The sequence below is a fragment of the Artemia sp. Qi Xiang Cuo genome, chromosome 12, assembly GCF_049724085.1.
Source record: "Artemia sp. Qi Xiang Cuo chromosome 12, ASM4972408v1, whole genome shotgun sequence".
Lineage (NCBI taxonomy): Eukaryota > Metazoa > Arthropoda > Branchiopoda > Anostraca > Artemiidae > Artemia > Artemia sp. Qi Xiang Cuo.
The window spans coordinates 51,848,144-51,866,188 of NC_142805.1; the positions used below are offsets into that span (position 1 = coordinate 51,848,144).

The following is an 18,045-nucleotide window of genomic DNA, read 5'->3' on the forward strand; positions in this document are numbered from 1 at the left end:
AGAATTGATACATTGCTCCCCTCCCCCCCCCCGCCTTATATTTTTATAAAACCCTCTTAATCATGGAATACAATTAAAAGTAGAATATCTCTCGTCTAATTAGACCACAATACAATTTATCTCTTTGTCATGGAAAACCTTTGCTGCTATCCATAAACATGTGGTATTAATCTGTGATAACACGAGCGTGCGAAGTTTGGTTCCAAAAAGGACCCTGTCTGTAATTGTAAACACATGTGGTGTTAGAATGGAAAAAAGATTTTTGACAATGGGAAAAGGGACATTTCGGACGAAATAACTAAAACTAATGAAATAAACTCGTAAACATAGGAGGGGGGATGTAGGTTTACATAGTGGAAAAAAGAGCGTACTTTAAGTTTTCTAGCGAGTATACTCATCATATTGTAGGGTTTGTATTGTTGGAGGGGAGGGGGGCTATGTCCCCCTGAAATTTGAATTTAGTAGTGGGGTGGTAAAAGAATTCTATTTGGAAATAAATTAAGAAATTTAGTAAGCCGTACTCACATTATAAATTGATGTATCCATTGCTTCAAAATTAATAATATTTAGTGTACTATCCATAGTATGTTAAATCATAATGAAAATTTAATTGTAAGGTATGGTCATTATATACAAAATCTCAAGGACGAATAAAAAATCACATCTTTTATTTGTAACCAATCACCAGTCAAGTTATCGTATATTGAGCAACCTCTGATGTCTCTGATTGGACCCCTAAAAAACAGATGTTGGCTCAAAAAAACAGTCTGGTTGAAAAACTTGGAGTTGAAACAAACTTGTGTGGGGAATCCCCGCTCATACTGCTCACTTTTTTGCAATGTTCAGGAACCGGTGGGGAATCCCCGCTCGTTTTGAAAGGTACCAAAGGGACAAAAGCAAATAGCATGTAGTTTCAAAACGTGTTTAATCACGTGTAGAGGTCCCATAGAATAACACAGGAAGGAACATAAGACCATAGAATAGCATGGGAGGGAGTATAAACCCTTAGAATAGCATAGGAAGGAACATAGCGCTATAGAATAGCATGGGAGGGAACATAAGCCCTTATAATAGCATAGGAGGGAACATAAAACCCTTAGAACAGCATGGGAAGGAACATAACCCCTTATAAGAGCATGGGAGGGAACAGAAACCCTTAGAATAGCATAGGAAGGAACATAGTGCTATAGAAAAGCATGAGAGGGAACATAAGCCCTTGGAATAGCATAGGAAGGAACATAAACTCCTGGAATAGCATAGGAAGGAACATAAGCCCTTAGAATAGCATAAGAAGGAACATAGGGCAAGCAAATCCATAAGTACATGCTCTGGAAATGTTTTTCCTATACGTCTAAGCAAATAGCATGGTAATTCCTATACGTCTAAGCAAAATGGTAGGTACTACTCAACTAATCTTAGCACTGAAAAAAAGCTGAATAAATTTTATGTGCTATTAGTTTTAGTAAAAAAAAACAAAAAAACTTATTTCATAAGATGATCTGGGGTCGGCTGTACAGTAGTATTCTTTTCGTGCCCCGCGTGTTTTTTTTTTCCTTGTCAAGCTTTGGATTTTTTATTTAATTTTACACATTTTCCATAAATGTAAGCTAATCGACACCTATCAACCTAACTTATAAGAAGCTACTCTTCCTAAACGTCTTATTCAAGCTATCTCTGGATGCTAGTATAGAGGGATCTTTCTTTTAATAGAAACAGCTGCGCCCTTATATACTCTAGCGTCCAGCATCGATCTGTCAGATTTATAATAAGATAACCAATAAAGTTACTCGTCTTCCGTCAAGTATAAGCCATGTTAACGACCATAGACTGAATTGGCTATGATAATTTCAGTGTTCCCAAAGAGGTAGCAGGCTTTTACCATTTCTATGTTGCTTTCCTGTCTGAAATTGACCTTAATTGTGGTACTATTTGTACCCATTCTAAATACACGGGCATCGAAGTCTCGTGATGAAAAAGCACCCATTTTTACCTGGACCTTATCAATTCGCTCCAGCAACTATATTTAAAATTCTTCTGAACCACTGCTGTCTCTGTTAGTTGGCTCTGAACGGGCATACAACAATGTGGCTGGTATCCTCCAATTTTTAGCCATAAATTTCGCAAATTTTCCATTAATAGCATCCTGCCAACATTGTTCATCCCTGTTTCTATTTCCCACCTGAATAAATGTATTTAATATCAGCTGTTTTTTTTCTAATCCAGCGATATGATTTTCCGGGAGTCCTAACGAGTCCAGTTCAAAACATATAAATTTATTAGTCAAAATACGGTAGTTAGCTTTCAACATCGTAATGTTGCACGTAACAATTGTTTTATTATTTCAATCATTAAAACGGCTGAGGCCTCACAAAAAGCAAACGGCCCCGATGTATAGTCCTCCACAAGTCTTAGCAAATTGCTCACGCCAACTTACGACCGGACAGCAAGAAATCCCCTGGGTCTTCAGTTGAATGCAGGCTTTTTGTCGTTTACAAATCTATAATTTTCTGAAGGGGCGCCACCCCTCAAAGGTACCCTATAAGGCTATTTGCAGTCGCAATTTTAATTAAGAGAAGCGTCACTATTAGGCCACGCTAACAGGATATCATTTCCGTTTATAGGCGATGAGAAAGGAGCTAATAGGCTTTAATAACTCCTTTCTTACAGATTTAAACGACAATACTCCTAGGCCCTCATCCATTTATTACTTTGCTTTTTATTTTGGCTGGTATTCATTATTTCGAGAGGGTTCTTTGAAAAGGATTTTTTTTTTCTTTCACGTTTAGTAATAAAGTAATGAGAACGTTCAGATGGATTGATAAATATATATTCGCACTAAAAGGCTTAATGGGGCAGGGTTAATACAAAAATAAATGGTATACCAAATAAATTTTACTATCCTAGAATACAAATCCAGTAAATAAACTAAAGAAGTAATCTATACGATCTCCAAAATACAGAATCTATCCCTGATTGTTCCTTATCCCTGAAGTATATATGTAACTTAATATTATTTTTTTCAATTCATCAAAATTCCACTTTCCCAGGAAAAATTAATTTAATTACCCCCTTGACTTACGGCTCTTGTCAGGACGGTGTAGAGAACGATGAGACCAAGTGCCTCTAGGTTGATCCAACACTTGACAGCTCACTGCTTCTTCTTTTGGGATGTAGGCTTCGGGAAGGAGTTCGTTGGCTTTGTCTTTGCACCAAGTAGAGGGTTTCTCCTGGAACGTTTCCATCCGGATGAGGTGGGGTCGAAGTCAAACACAACCTGTGCTGGGGCGTCATGTGGCAGACGAAGGAGGTGGCTGAACTAGCAAACAGTGTGCTGGGGAAGTTGCGTCGAGAAAGGACAACTTTACCCTCAAACTTGAAAAATTGATTAAATGATCATTATCTTCTTAATTGGACAAAAATGTGGACCTGTATTTAACCACATACTACCCAAAATATTTGACCGTATGTCCAGATCCTAACCAATATCCAATTGCCGATATTACCGCGTTAAGTACTCCTAACAAATCATACTTTAAAGTAAAAACTCCCTCACTCCGTATTTCTGTCGCCTTAACATACACGGAGAGGGCGGGGTCGTAGACAATAAAAAGTAAAATATAGCATCGAAGTTAATACGGATTCAAATAATTTTTGTTTATCCAACTTGTGCTTGTATTTTTTAGAAAAGTCGGTAATTTTTTGGTAAAATCTATGTTTTTAAATTTTCAGCTAAAAGTAAAAAGGGCTAGCGATAATTGGGAAGTAGATAGTGGCCAAGGGTCTGAACCAGATCCACATTCTTTGAAACACTCCAGTGCGATAAGAAGCAACAGCCAATGTCAGTGCAATCTGGGGACCATGCAGACGACAGCTTTCAATGGCCAAGCAGTTAATGGCCAAGAGGTAAACGGCGACCAGCTAGCGAACGAAACAAGAGATCAACTCTTAGATAGTCAACCAGGTAGTTTTTACTTTTGATTTGTTGAATTAGGAGTTGGGGTAGGGAAGCAACTTAGTAGAAACCAGAAATATCCAATTTATTACATCTAGCTTATGACAGCAGTCATAATTACTCTTTAAGAGAGAAATGGATTCACGTCCCCCAATGAAAAAAAAATTGAAAAAATGCTAATAATTTATTAGCTGGTTAAAAATTTAGTTTGCTTGAGACTTCAAGAAATTTATCTTTCAATTGAAGGTACAATATGAATTGGCAATGTGATGCCACTTGGATGTAGGATAGGGGTGTTTCTGTCCTTCCCCCTTAAATCCATTACTTTTACGGTTATTCCGATAATTCCATACTTTTTAATAGAACTAGCCTATTTCTGCAATCCTACTCCCTAACATAGCTCATATCTACGTGCCTGCGCTTTTTCAAACAACAAAGAGTAATTCCTTACAGATTCCTTACAATAAGCCTGTATCCTGGAAAATTATGTAACGACAGAACATGCTCAGAAGTTAAAATAGTTTCACAAAGGCCAATTACATCAAATTTACTATTCAAATTATCAATTAACTGGAGAATTTCATAATACGTTGAAGTTACATGGTAATTCCAATGAAAAAGGCAAAGCGACCTTGCTATGGGCACCCATATGGGGGGGGGGCAGGGGGGGCCTCCCCCCCCCTGGCTGAACGATGCTGCCTTATTTTTATATTTTTGTTCTGAGATTTCTATTATATAGCATTAAAAGTGCCAATTAGACAAGGTTTGCCCCCCCCCTGGAATTCAGCATATGGGCGCCCATGGACCTTGCATTCACCTCTAATCCTGAAGAAATCACATTCACATCTCAACTATCTCTTTGCGGGGAAAAATCAGCATTTATACTTTCCGGAAGTAAATCATCATAAAGAACCTCTCCTACTTTAAAAAGATTACTCTCTAGAAATCGAAAGTGAGAAATATCACCCATCATCCTTACAACATGCACTCGAAAAAAAAAATGAGCAACAACAGAAGTAAAAAAGAAGAAAAAAAAAGAAGAAGACACTTCTAACTAAATCAACTATGACAAATTCAATAAGTATCTGCTAGGCTATAGAGCCAACGGGGTGTGCTTTGCCTGGGTAATTTCGCAAAAAGTGACCTTTGTCTGTCCAAACATTTTTTACATCGAACTTGTGCCGTGCACTATTTAATATTGCCTTTCTATGTTTCGTAAGAAATTCACTAACATAAATTCCGGATCCAGCTAAATTTGAATTAGATTTAAACACTTTGTATGCAAGTTCTTTTGATACCAACTTCACTGAAACTGGGGCCAAAGGATCTGGATTTCTGTGAGCTAAATTTCGAGAATCAAGGAGGCACACTTGTGCCTCTATAAAGAGGTGACCCACCACAATGTTAAGCGATTTCAGGTCCTAGAGGTCGCAAAGAGACGGCGGTGATCGCTTTTCGTAGCCCAAGCTCAAACTAAGAAACGTGAAAAATTTCATCCTCCTCCGACTTTGTCTTCATGGGGTAAACTGGGCCGGAAGTTTCGACCCTCCCTCCAGAGCCCCCCTTTAAAGTTGTCCGATCGGGCTGAAACTCAGAGGTTAAGCTTCCCTAGGACCCGGGAGCTTATCCTCGAAATTTCAGCTCAATCCGATCACTCCTTCCCTGTTTTCAAAAAACCAAATATAGCCACTTAAACTTCATTTCTCTTTTTTTTTTCTTGTTATCCACGTCTACAGGCCACAGTTGGCAACTGATCCAGGTGGATGAGGACTTATTCGAAGCAGAATTTGACCTGTTAGGGCCTTTTGATATTTTCAGACCGAAAAAATTATCTCCCGAATTTACATTTACGAAAAACCTCGTTTTCCTATAAGAACCCGCTATAAGCGGGCTCTTATCGTTTCCCGTTCGGGCTAGCCCCGAAGCCCGCAAGCTGGCAAATCAGCTAACAGTTAGTCAAGCAATAATAAGTGATAAACTGTACAAAAACGTGCAGAAATTATTTGAAAAAAAACTACGTTTTCTAAAGAGTTAAAGAGGCTGAGTTACAAGGTCGAACCTTAAAACATACAGGGATTAGGAGGCACAGTTGGGGGGGCTGCTGCCCCCCCAAACCCCCCGCTTTCGCAGCCTTAAAATAAAAAAACAGTTTTTTAAACTGAAAGTAAGGAGCGACATTAAATCTTAAAACGAACAGAAATTATTCCGTATATGAAAGGGGCTGTGCCCTCCTCAACGCCTCGCTCTTTACGCTAAAGTTTTGTTGTTTAAAAAAAGAGTTGTGAGAAAGTCAAACTTTAGCGTAAAGAGCGAGGCGTTGAGGAGGGCACAGCCCCTTTCATATACGGAATAATTTCTGTTCGTTTTAAGATTTAATGTCGCTCCTTACTTTCAGTTTAAAAAACTTTTTTTTATTTAAAGGCTGCGAAAGCGGGGTTTGGGGGCGGCAGCCCCCCAACTGTGCCTCCTAATCTCTGTACGTTTTAAGGTTCGACCTTGTAACTCAGCCTCTTTAACTCTTTAGAAAACGTAGTTTTTTTCAAATAATCTTCCGTAGAGTTGAGTCTGAAACGCTGAATCGACACAAAATGTACCCTAGTAATAGTCGAAACTCCCATAGTTGACTTAACATGGTTTAGGACTCCAGTTCAAAATCATCAAGCTTGTTCTCCATTGTAAAAATACGATTTTCTAGTGCTTCAATTTGACTCTTTTGTTCTTTAATTTAGTTTTCAATGTGCTTAAACCTCAGATTAAAATATAGCACTATAGCATCATAAATTTCTGTAGTGATAATTTGGCTATTTATCTGTAATAATTAAAAAAAAACTTTCCGAAAAATAAGTTTTTCAAAGAAAAGTAAAGGCCATTTTAAACTTAAGCTCAGCAGATACAAATAACTTTTAAAAAATACATTTTAAAAGTTTTTTTAATTAATTTTTGCTCGTTTTCGATTGCAAAAAATTTAAAGTTTTAAAATATTCCTTATTTCAAAATCAAACTTAAAAAAAAATCAAATATTCACCAAAGTATCAAAAGTTATATCAAAGTAAAAAATAGGTTTGTGTCAGCCTCGGAGTTTTTATTATCTGATGTTTGAAATATTTTTAACAAAATTGCTATCTCAAAATTTTTATCAGATGGGTTTGGGGAATAAGGGCGTGGGAGGACTATATTAAGCTTTGGTCTCTTTTGACTCTTTAAAAGTGAACTAGAACCTTCTATTTTCAATCAAATGATCCCTCTCGGAAGTTTATACGAGTATCCTTTCTATTAGAACCGTATATATCCCTAGAGTACAACTTACAACGCCTATCCCTGGGCCCTGGGGGGTTGTGTCGAACTGGAGTTTTAATATCTTATGGTTGAACTATTTTTAACAAAATAGTCACCTGAAATTTTTATCGGATGGGATTATCTATCCGATAAACCCAAAGGCGTGGAGGGCAGAAGGAGCTCGTTGTCCTCTGATCTTTTTTATTTAAGAAAATGAACTAGAACTTTTAATTTCCATTCAAATGAGCCCTCTCTGAATTATATACGAGCATCCCTTTCATAAGAACCCTATATGCCCCCAGAGCAATACTTACAATGCCTGTCCCAGCCCTGGGTCGACACAGGAGTTTTTCTTATCTGATCTTTGAAGTATTTTTAACGAAATGACCATACGTAAAGGAGTTTTTGTTATATGATCTTTGAAATATTTTTAACAAAATGGCGAAGTCAAATTTTTATCAGATGTATTTGGGGAAAAGGGCTTGAGGGCCAGTTGCCCTCTGATCACTTCTGACTCTTAAGAAGAGCACTAGAACTCTCGATTTTGAATCGAATGAGCACACTTTGAAGTTTATATGACGAACGCTTTTAGATGAAGTGTTTCGGTAGAAAGAATAATACTAACGCAAGGGGAGAATAGCAACCCACTGATCCCTTTTAACCCTTAAGAAGTGAATTATAATTATCAGCTTTATGTCAAATTTTCCTTCTCGGAAGTTCATGAATGTATCCTTTAAGTAACAGCAGGATCTACCCCCAGGACATAATTTACGACGCCTACCCCCGGACCCTGGGGGGCTTTGTCGACACCGGAGTTTTTGTTATCAGAACTTGGAACTATTTTTAACAAAATGTTTATCTCAAAATTTGTATCTGATGCATTTAGGGCGTGGAGGAGGGGGGCTAGTTACCCTCCGATCACTTTTAACTCTTAAAAAGTGAACAAGAACTTTCAGTCTCAAATCAAATGAGCCCTTTCCGAAATTTATACGAGCATCCCTTCCATAAGAACTATATATACCCCTAGAGCATTACTCATAACGCCTGCCTCCAGGTCCTGGTGGGTTCCGTCGACACAGGAATTATTCTTATCTGACCATTGAACTATTTTTAATGAAATGGCTAGGATAAAATTTTATCGGATGGGCTTCGGGAAAAAAGGGTGTGTGTGTGGAAGGGGGGGGGGGCTAGTTGCCCTCGGATATCTTTTGACTCTTGAAAATTTAACTAGAACTGTCAATTATCAGTCAAATGCGCCCTCTCTGAAGTTAACACGAGCATCCCGTTCAAGTGAACCGTATACACCCCATAATCAACACTTACAACCTCGATCTCCAGGGGCTTGGATGTCGTTTTTGTTATACATTTTTTGAACAATTTCCAAAAAACTGGACATTTCAAAATATGTAGCGGGTGGTTTTTCGGAAAAAATAGCGTGGAGGGGGCTAGTTTAACTCTCTTGACTCTTAAAAAGTGAACTAGAACTTTCAATTTCCAATCAAATGAGCCCTCTATGAAGTTTATACGAGCATCCCTTTCATAAGAACCATACATGCCCTTAGGGCATAACTTAGAACGGCTTCCCCTGTGCCCTGGGGGGTTCTATTGAAAACCGGATTTTTTCTTATCCGACCTTTGAACTATATTTAACAAGATGTCCATCTCAAAATTTTCATCAGATGGGTTTTAAAGAGAAGGCGTTGGGGGGGGGGGGGCTAGCTACCCTCGGATCTCTTTTGACTATTAAAAAGTGAGCTCGAACTTTCAATATCCAATCAAATGAGCCCTCTCTGAAGTTTATACGAGTATCCCTTTCATGCTAACAATATATGCCCCAGGGCATAACTTACAACGCCTGTCCCCGGGCCCTGCGGGGTTGTTACGACACCTGAGTTTTTGTTATCTAACTTTTGAGAAATTTTTAACTTATGGCTATCTCAAAATGTTTATTGGATGCATTTGGGGAAAAAGGGGAGTGGGGTCTCTTTTGACTCTAAGAAACTTAACTAGAACTTTCAATTTCCAATCAAATGAGCCACCTCTGAATTTTTTACGAGCATCCCTTCAATAAGAACCATATATTCCCCCCAGGCATAACTTACAACACCTGCCCTCGGGCCCTGGAGGGCTGTGTTGACCCCTAAGTTTACGTTATATGGTCATTCAACTATTTAAAAAAAAGTTATTTCAAAGTTCTTATCGGATGAGTTTGAGGAAAAAAGGGCGTGGAGGGGGGGGCTAGGTGCCCTCCAATCTCCCTTGACCCTTAAAAATTGAACTAGAACTGTCAGTTTACAATCAAATGAGATCCCTCTTTGAAGTTTATACGAGCAGCCCTTACATCAGACCCATATAGCCTATGCCCCCTGGGCATAACTTACAACGCCTGCTCCCAGGCCCTGGTGGGTTGTGTCAACACCGGAATTTTGGTTATATGATCTTTGAACTATTTTTAACAAAACAGCTATGTTAAAATTTTTATTAAATGCATTTGGGAAAATAAGGTTTGGGGGGGGATGGGGAAGCTGGTTACTCTCCAATATCTTTTGACGCTTAAAAAGTGAACTAGAACTTTCAATTTCCAATCATATAAGAACAATTTCCATAAGAACCATATATGCCCCTAGGGCACAACTTATAACCCTTGCCCCTGAAGACTTTGGGGGGAAGGTCCTACTCAAACATATAGTTTCCAGAAATTTAAACTACGTTGAACAAAATGGATATATCAAAATTTTGATTGGATGTGTTTGGGGAAATGGTGGGAGTGGAGGGGGTGTCAGCTGCCTTAGAATCACTTTCAACTATTAAAAACGAAACTAACCATTTAAATTTCCAATCGAATGAGCCCTTTCTGAAGTTTCTACGACAATGCTGTCTATACAAAACCTTATATGCCCCCAGGGCATAACTTAAAACCCTTTCCCTGAGGGCTGTGGGGGAGTTGTCATCCTCAAAGAGCTAATTTCAAGAACTTAAAACTATGTTTAATAAAATGGCTGTCTCAAAATTTTGATTGGATGTGTTTGGGGAAAAGGTGGGCGTGAGAGGGGGGTTAGTTGCCTTCAAATCACTTTCGACTATTAAAAATGGCACTAGCCCTTTGAATTTCCAATCGAATTGGCCTTTTTTGAAGTTTCTACGACAAAATTTTCTATAAGAACCTTATATGCCCCCAGGGTATAACTTAAAACCCTTGCCTTGAGGGTTGTTGGGGAGTGTCCTCCTCAAAAATATATTTTCTATCTGGAAATCAACTACGATGAACAAAATGACTATCTCAAAATTTTGATTGGATGTGTTTGGGGAATGATGGGCGTGGGGGAGGGCTAGTTGCCCTCCAATTACTTTCGACTATTAAAAAGGGCACTAGCTCTTTGAATTTCCAATCGAATGAGTCTATCTATATTTTCTATCTGGAAATCAACTACGCTGAACAAAATAGCTATTTCAAGATTTTAATTGGATGTGTTTGGGGAAATGATTGGCGTGGGGGTAGTTGGCCTCCAATCACTTTCGGCTATTAAAAAGGGTACTAGCCCTTTTAATTTCCAATCGAATGAGCCTTTTTTTAAGTTTCCACGACAACGCCTTGTATAAAAACCTTATATGCCCCCAGGGCATAACTTAAAACCCTTGCCCTGAGGGTTGTGGGGAGTGTCCTCCTCAAAAACATATTTCCTATCTGGAAATCAACTACGCTGAACAAAATGGCTGTCTAAAAATTGTCATTGGATGTGTTTGGGGAGATGAAGGGCATGGGGGGGGCTAGTTGCCCTCCAATCACTTTCGACCATTAAAAAGAGCACTAGCCCTTTGAATTTCCAAACGAACGAGTCTGTTTTGAAGTTTCTACGACAACGCCTTCTATAAAAACCTTATATGCCCCCAGGGCATAACTTAAAACCCTTGCCCTGAGGGTTGGGGGGGAGTGTCTTCCTCAAAAATATATTTTCTATTGGGAAATCAACTACGCTTAACAAAATAGCTATCTCAAAATTTTTATGGGATGTGTTTGGGGGAATGATGGGTGTGGGGGGGATAGTTGCCCTCCAATCACTTTTGTCCCTGAAAAAGGGCACTAGAACTCTCGATTTCCATTCGAATAAGCCTCCTTTGAAGTTCCTACGACGATCCCTTCCATATGAAGTGCCTCTGGGAAAAAAAATAGATAATAATAATAATAAAACATTGGAGCCGTATGACCTTTACTATAGGCAGCGCTATAGCGTTGCCTCTGACAGCACCAGAAGACCCAGTTCCAATGTTTAGCGCTATTTTTTCTGCAACACGTTTTTCAATATCTGCCGCTAGCTTATTCTTAGTTATCGTAACTTCTTCCTGGGTCGCAGCTAACTGTTGAAAAAGTCCAGAAATAGACAAACTAGAAGAATTTTCAGATGTCCCTGTTCTTGCAAACTCTTTGTATATATTGGGGAAAGTCGCTACTTCTGTGAATGCTTGTCTCACCTTTTTAGCTTTCGATCTCTTTGCTTCATCAATATTCTCTGCATAAGAAACTAAGCAATCTTCACTAACTGTCTGCTTATCATGAGTACCGTGGCAGAATACTAGATAACTCGGTCCATTTGTAGTGGAATTTCTTCCAAGTATCCAAACTGGCCAAAGGGGGTAGTTAACAAATCTGGCTAAGGCAAGATCTCCGATAGTAAACATCTTTTGTTTGGACAATCAGTCTATCAAGAACCGCATCGGTAAAAAAAAAGAAAAATACCGGTCTTAATTGTGAACTTTTATAATTGCTGAAGGTCACTGAATTAATTAAGTTCTTGTTAGTGAAATAATAAGTCTAAAAAGAGGTGTTTATACTCTGAAGATTGACAATGAAAATTTACTGTCCCAAGGGAATTTGATATAGCCAGCAAAATGCTAATCCGATTATGTAAATAAATCCAAAATGAAACTTTACAAGGAAATTTCACAGCTTTAGCAGGGTTATATCCGAAAAAAAATTTGGTGTTAACACAACGAAGTCTGCATCAATACTAACCATATAACGAAAACTCTGGGGTCGACACAGACCCCCAGGGCCCGAGGGCAGGTGTTGTAAGTTATGCCCTGGAGGAATATATGGAAGGGATGCTCGTATAAACTTCGGAGAGGGCTAATATGATCGGAAATTGAAAGTTCTTGTTCACTTTTTAAGAGTCAAAAGAGATCGGAGGGCAACTAGCCCCCCCCCCCCCTCTCCACGCCCTATTTTCCTCAAACACATCCGATCAGAACTTTGAGAGAACCATTTTTTTCAAAATGGTTAAAAATAATCATATAACGAAAACTCCGGGGTCGACACAATCCTTCAGAGCCCGGGGAGGGCGTTGTAGGTTATGCCTGGGGGGGGGGTATATACAGCTGTTTTGGAAGGAATGCTCGAATGAACTTCAGATAGGGCTCATTTGATTGGAAATTGAAAGTTCTTGTTCAGTTTTTAAGGGTCAACAGAGATCAGAGGGCATCTATCCCCCCACGACTCTTTCACCCTAAATGCATTAGATAAAAATTTTCAGACAAGCATTTCGTTTAAAACAGTTCAAAAGTCAGATAAAAACTCTTGTGTCGACGCAACCACCCAGGGCCCGGGTGCAGGCGTTGCAAGTTTTGCCCTGGGGGCATATATGGTTATTATGGAAGGAATGCTCGTATAAACTTCAGAGAGGGCTGATTTGAATGGAAATTGAAAGTTCTAGTTCAATTTTTAAGATTCAAAAGAGATCAAAGGACCCCTAGCCTAGCCCACCTTTTTTTCCCAAACCCATCCGATACACATTTTGAGATAGCCATTTTTTAAAATAATTCAAAGGTCAGATAACCAAAACTCCGGTGTTGACCCAACCCTCGAGGGCAGGCGTTGTAAGCTATGTCCTGGGGCCGTTTATGGTTCTTATGAAAGGGATCCTCCTACAAACTCCAGAGGGCTCATTTGAATGGAAAAAAAAGTTCTTGTTCATTTTCTCAGAGTAAAAGAGGATCGGAGGGCAACTAGCCCCTCCTGCCCTCCACGCCTTTGGGTTTATCGGATGTATAAACCCATCCGATAAAAATTTGAGGTGACCATTTTGACGCAGTAGGTTTTAGACTTTTACAGTGAGAAAAGGAGGCAACTCTTGTTTGTACTGCTCTTTGTTCGTTTCAAGCTTGATTTGCATATTCCATTTAAGTTTCACTCGTTTTAAGATTTATTTATTAATTTACATTAATATGTATTGTATGTTTGTTTGCTTTGATTGTTTATTTAATTTCTGTTCGTTTTAAGTTTCATTTATACTTTAAAAACAAAATATTTTTTTTCGTTTTAAGCTTGATTTTCATATTCAATCTAAGCATTACTCACTTTAAGATCATTTATTCATTTATATTATTAGTTGTTGTATGTTTTTTGCTATGATGTTTTATTTAATTTCTGTTCGTTTTGGGTTTCATTTATTATTTAATAGTAATTTTAGGTTGTTTTGAGTTTGAATTTTAACTGGTATTTGTATCTGCTGAGGTTAAGTTTAAAATGGCCTTTACTTTTCTTTGAAAAACTTATTTTTCCAGATTTTATATTATGTCTTATTTGATCTTCATTTCAAGTAATACTAAAGCATATTTCTTACAGTTTAAGACTGTATATTACTCACTTTTGGTATTCTAGCTGGCGATACGGGAATGCTGCCTGATAAATCAGTCCAATATTTCTGTATGCTGTTCAATTACTTCGCAGCTATTAAAAAAATATTTAATTTTACGTTTATGTTCTTAAGATAATTTTAATTGTATACTGATTAGTCAGTTTATTTGTACTAGTTTTATTGATATATATTAGATAGGCTGTGAAGTAATATTTTTGTCCGTTTTAAGTTTCAACTCCGCTCTTTACTTCCCTAGGAAAAACTTTGTTTCTTTTAAATTAATCTTAAGGCTTAGTTAGGAGGCGCAAGCCCCAGTCATATTTGTGGTAATTTCTGTTCATTTTAAGTTCGGCTAAATTATTCGTTGCAAGTTTTGTTCGTTTCGAATCTAATTTAATAGTTATTTCTATTTGTTTAAGCTTGAATCATTATCTGACATCAGTTCTGCTCGTTTTTGATTTATTGTGACTCTTCAACAAGGCCGTATCCTGGGGGGGGGGAATTTGAAACTCCCCCTGAAATATTTGTCCAGCTCGTAAAAAAAATTAATAAAAATGAATATAAACAAATTTTTGTTGCGTTTTTTAAAAGTTTTTTTGTTACCCCCCCCCAAAAAAATTGTTTACCCCCCCCAAACCCCCCTTTGTAAACACCCCCCCCCCCCAAAAAAAAAAAAAAATTTAAACATACCCTCACCAAACAAATGATGATGGACTGTTCCCTCTCAGTTTTTTTCAACATGGCAATACAATCATATACTATTATGCTGTCTGGCTGATCTTCCATATCTCCATCAGTTTTTTATATGACCTTCACCTCACACTTCCTTAATTCATATTTTCTTTTCTCTACTTTCATTACATTCCTCTTGTTTTCACACGATCTATCACCCAAATACTTATATACAAACCCCTCCTCTGTTCTACCAAGCTTAAAGAGTTTTCAATAATATTCCCAACTGCGTTTCTAACTCTTCTCCCTAAGACACCATCTGCTACTTCATAAACCATTTACCTACAATTATTCCATCTGTCTTCTACATTGTCGAGTTTTAGACTTTCCAGTTTCAATATTCAACTGTTTCTGGAAAGTTTCTTTCATATTCTCATCCTGGAGTCTACCAACATCACAACCTCACAATTGCATAATCCATAAGTTTGACCGTCTTATAATCCTCTGAGCACCATGTATGCTTACGGATCATTGGCCCTTTGAAGCGTTTATCCAGCATAATTTAGAGTGGTATTTCTCATTGAATGTTTTCTTCTTTTTTAGAATTTGCAACTCTGATAGGTCGACTGAAAAACATAATCCTGCTCCACAGTATTATTAGTCTTCAAATTTTCAGATTACTTATGTGATTGAAAATTTAAGCCTTTATAATACAGTAAGAAATAATTTCTAAGCCCGGAGCCTATGAAATCTTCTGTTTGTAATTTCTGGCATACATTTTAAGAGAACATGGTTTTCCAGATATAAACTCAAGAAAATTAAATTAAATGTTATTGAAGTGTTTATCCAGCATAATCTAGAGCAATATTTGTCGTTGAAGATATTTTTTCTTCTTTAGAATCTTTTTGAATGCAGTTCCATGGAAATCCTCAAGAGGAAAGTTAGTGATGACACTTACGTGAATAGGATATTCTTCTTTTTTTATTATTTCACTTCTCTTAGTCTTTATTTGCTCTTCTTAGGAAAGTAAATGTTTGCATACTTTATCCCAAAGGCTTATGTTTCAAACTAAGAAAATTTACTTATTGAACTTTATACCAAGACCAGGCCTCGTTCAAACAACTTATATTCATGGCATTATTGCTAAAACATTACATGTTGAAGAATATTTGCTTATTTTTAATTTGATCTTTGAAGATTTATGTCCTCCATAAAGACAATGATCTCACTAATTATTTGAACTTCCTCATCATTGTCCATTAAAAGCGTCATTAAACTATTTAAAATAATAAGAATAAATGTTAATTTAAATATAATTATAAACTACTCCTTTTAGGTAAAACGCATCATAGAAACATCCTATCGACAAGGACCCAATACAGCATAACCAAAATGCTTTTGTTAATCTCAACTGCATTTGTGTTACTAAATTTACCAAGGTAAGACATTTTGTTTCTCCAAAGATAACTGGGTACATTTCAGGTTCTAAAGCCTCTTAACTATCTTTAGTAAGAGTTACTATGAAAGTAAATTCAAAGTTGCTTTCTTTCGTTCAAACTATTGCAACGTCAGCTGAAAAAAAGTTAGTTTTTGATAGCTTTTTATCGAGCCTGGAATGTCCCCACTTTCCTAGGCTAGCCTGTTAGATAAACATAAATAGGAAAAGGTGTTTCAGTTCACATGCAGCTATTGGATATTCAGGCATCAATTCAGACATCAAAAAGGTGAACACACTAGTAACAACAGGCGTCAATTTATCAGGCTATTAAAAAACAAGACAAAATATAGAACAAAGAACATGTCAAAATATTGCTGAAAAGAAGAATTGATGCTTGAATATCCATAGCTGCAAGTAAGCTTAAGATCTTCTTCTAATTGTTACTAGAAAGGTTTCCAAAATAGTGCAGGCTAGTAGAGAGCTATCTTATAGTCGTGACAGCACACCATATATGGGCATAAAGTCCCTAGGGAGAACACCTGTGTTGTAAGTCTAACGGGGGGGGGGGCACCATATATAGGTATGGAATCGCCAGGGAGAACACGTTTCCGAAAAATTGATTGTTTAAGCCGACCTAACCTCTTGAACTCGAGAAGTGATTCCATATATTGTCATATTGTCCCTAGGGGAAATAGATTTTTGACAAATTGATTGCATAATCGAAGGGGAAATGGATTTCCGAGAACTTGATGGCGTAATCGATTGGGATTTTTAATGATCTAGAACTCATGACGGGGCTCCATATATAGCCACGGAATACTGAAGTAACACAATGATGTCATCTATAATTGACTCTAAATTCCCCTTTCGTGAATCAATAATTCCCCTTACAAATTAAAAATTAACTCCACTTTCGTAGATCAATAATTCCCCTTAAACACATCAAGCTAATTTCCCTTTCGTAAATCAATAATCCCCGATAGAAACAACAAATTAATTCACCTTTCTTAGATCAATAATTCAGCTTAGAAAAAAAAAATTAATTCCCCTTTCATAATATGTTTCTGAGAAATTGGTATCCATCCATGAATATTTATTCTGGGTAAATGTTTCGAACTTACATATGAAAAAAATAATGCAGGAAAGGGTGTCCTAGGAATGTTAAAAATGACAGTGCAGGGGTGTCAAACCAAAGAAATCACTCTGAAAATACTTTTAGATATTATTTGAGCAAAACCGTCATACGCATTTTAGGGATTATTTTGGCGAAACCGTTTTAGGCATTTTAGGGAATTATTTGGGCGAAATATTTTGACGTATTTTAGAAGATCATTTTAGAAAAAAAAGCGGAAATTTTAAAATCACAACAACTGTATTGATTAATTAAATTCCTTTGTTTTTTTTTGTTATACGATTAGGTCGTAAATAAGATCGGACATTTTAAATTCACAACAACTTAAGTTCAGTATATGATTCCTTTGTTTTTTGTTTTTTTTTGTTAATAAATATATTCTTAAACAAGAGCGAAAATTTTAAAATCACAACAACTGAAGGTCATTACATAATTCCGTTGTTTTTTTTTTGCTAAAGGTGATGGGCTGAAACAAAAGCAGAACCTTTAAAATAACAACAACTTAATGTTACTAAATAATTCTGTTGTTTTTTTGTTAAAAACGAATGGATGAAATAAAATCAGACCTTTTAAAATCACAACAACTGAAGGTCCGTAAATAATTTCTTTGTTTTTTTTGTTAAACACGATTGGCTGAAAAAAAAGAATAACTTTTAAAATCAAAACAACAGAAGGTCATTCATTAATTCCTTTTGTTTTTTTTTTTTAAACACGATTTGATTAAACAAAAGTGAAATTTTTAAAATCACAACTGAAGTTCATAAAATAATTCCTTTTTTTTTGCTATGCATTTTTGGCGTAAATAAAATCGTAACTTTTAAAATCACACCACCTTAAAGTAATTAAATGATTCCTTTGTTTTTTTTTGTTATAAAATGTTGTCTTAAATAAAATCGGAACTCTTAAAAAAACAACAAATTAAGGTCATTAAATAATTCGTTTT

The 18,045-nt window shown here is 36.9% G+C and overlaps 1 protein-coding gene across 1 annotated transcript in view; it reads left to right on the forward strand.

Moving 5' to 3' along the window:
- Positions 1–3,735: 3,735 nt before the first annotated feature.
- Positions 3,736–18,045, forward strand: part of LOC148946259 (uncharacterized) — a 114,662-nt gene continuing 100,352 nt past the window's right edge. Inside the window, exons 1-2 of the mRNA XM_089098298.1 lie at positions 3,736–3,961; positions 15,869–15,971. Coding sequence (XP_088954424.1) covers positions 3,859–3,961; positions 15,869–15,971 — 206 coding nt within the window. The 5' untranslated portion in view covers positions 3,736–3,858. The remainder of the gene's footprint in view (positions 3,962–15,868; positions 15,972–18,045) is intronic.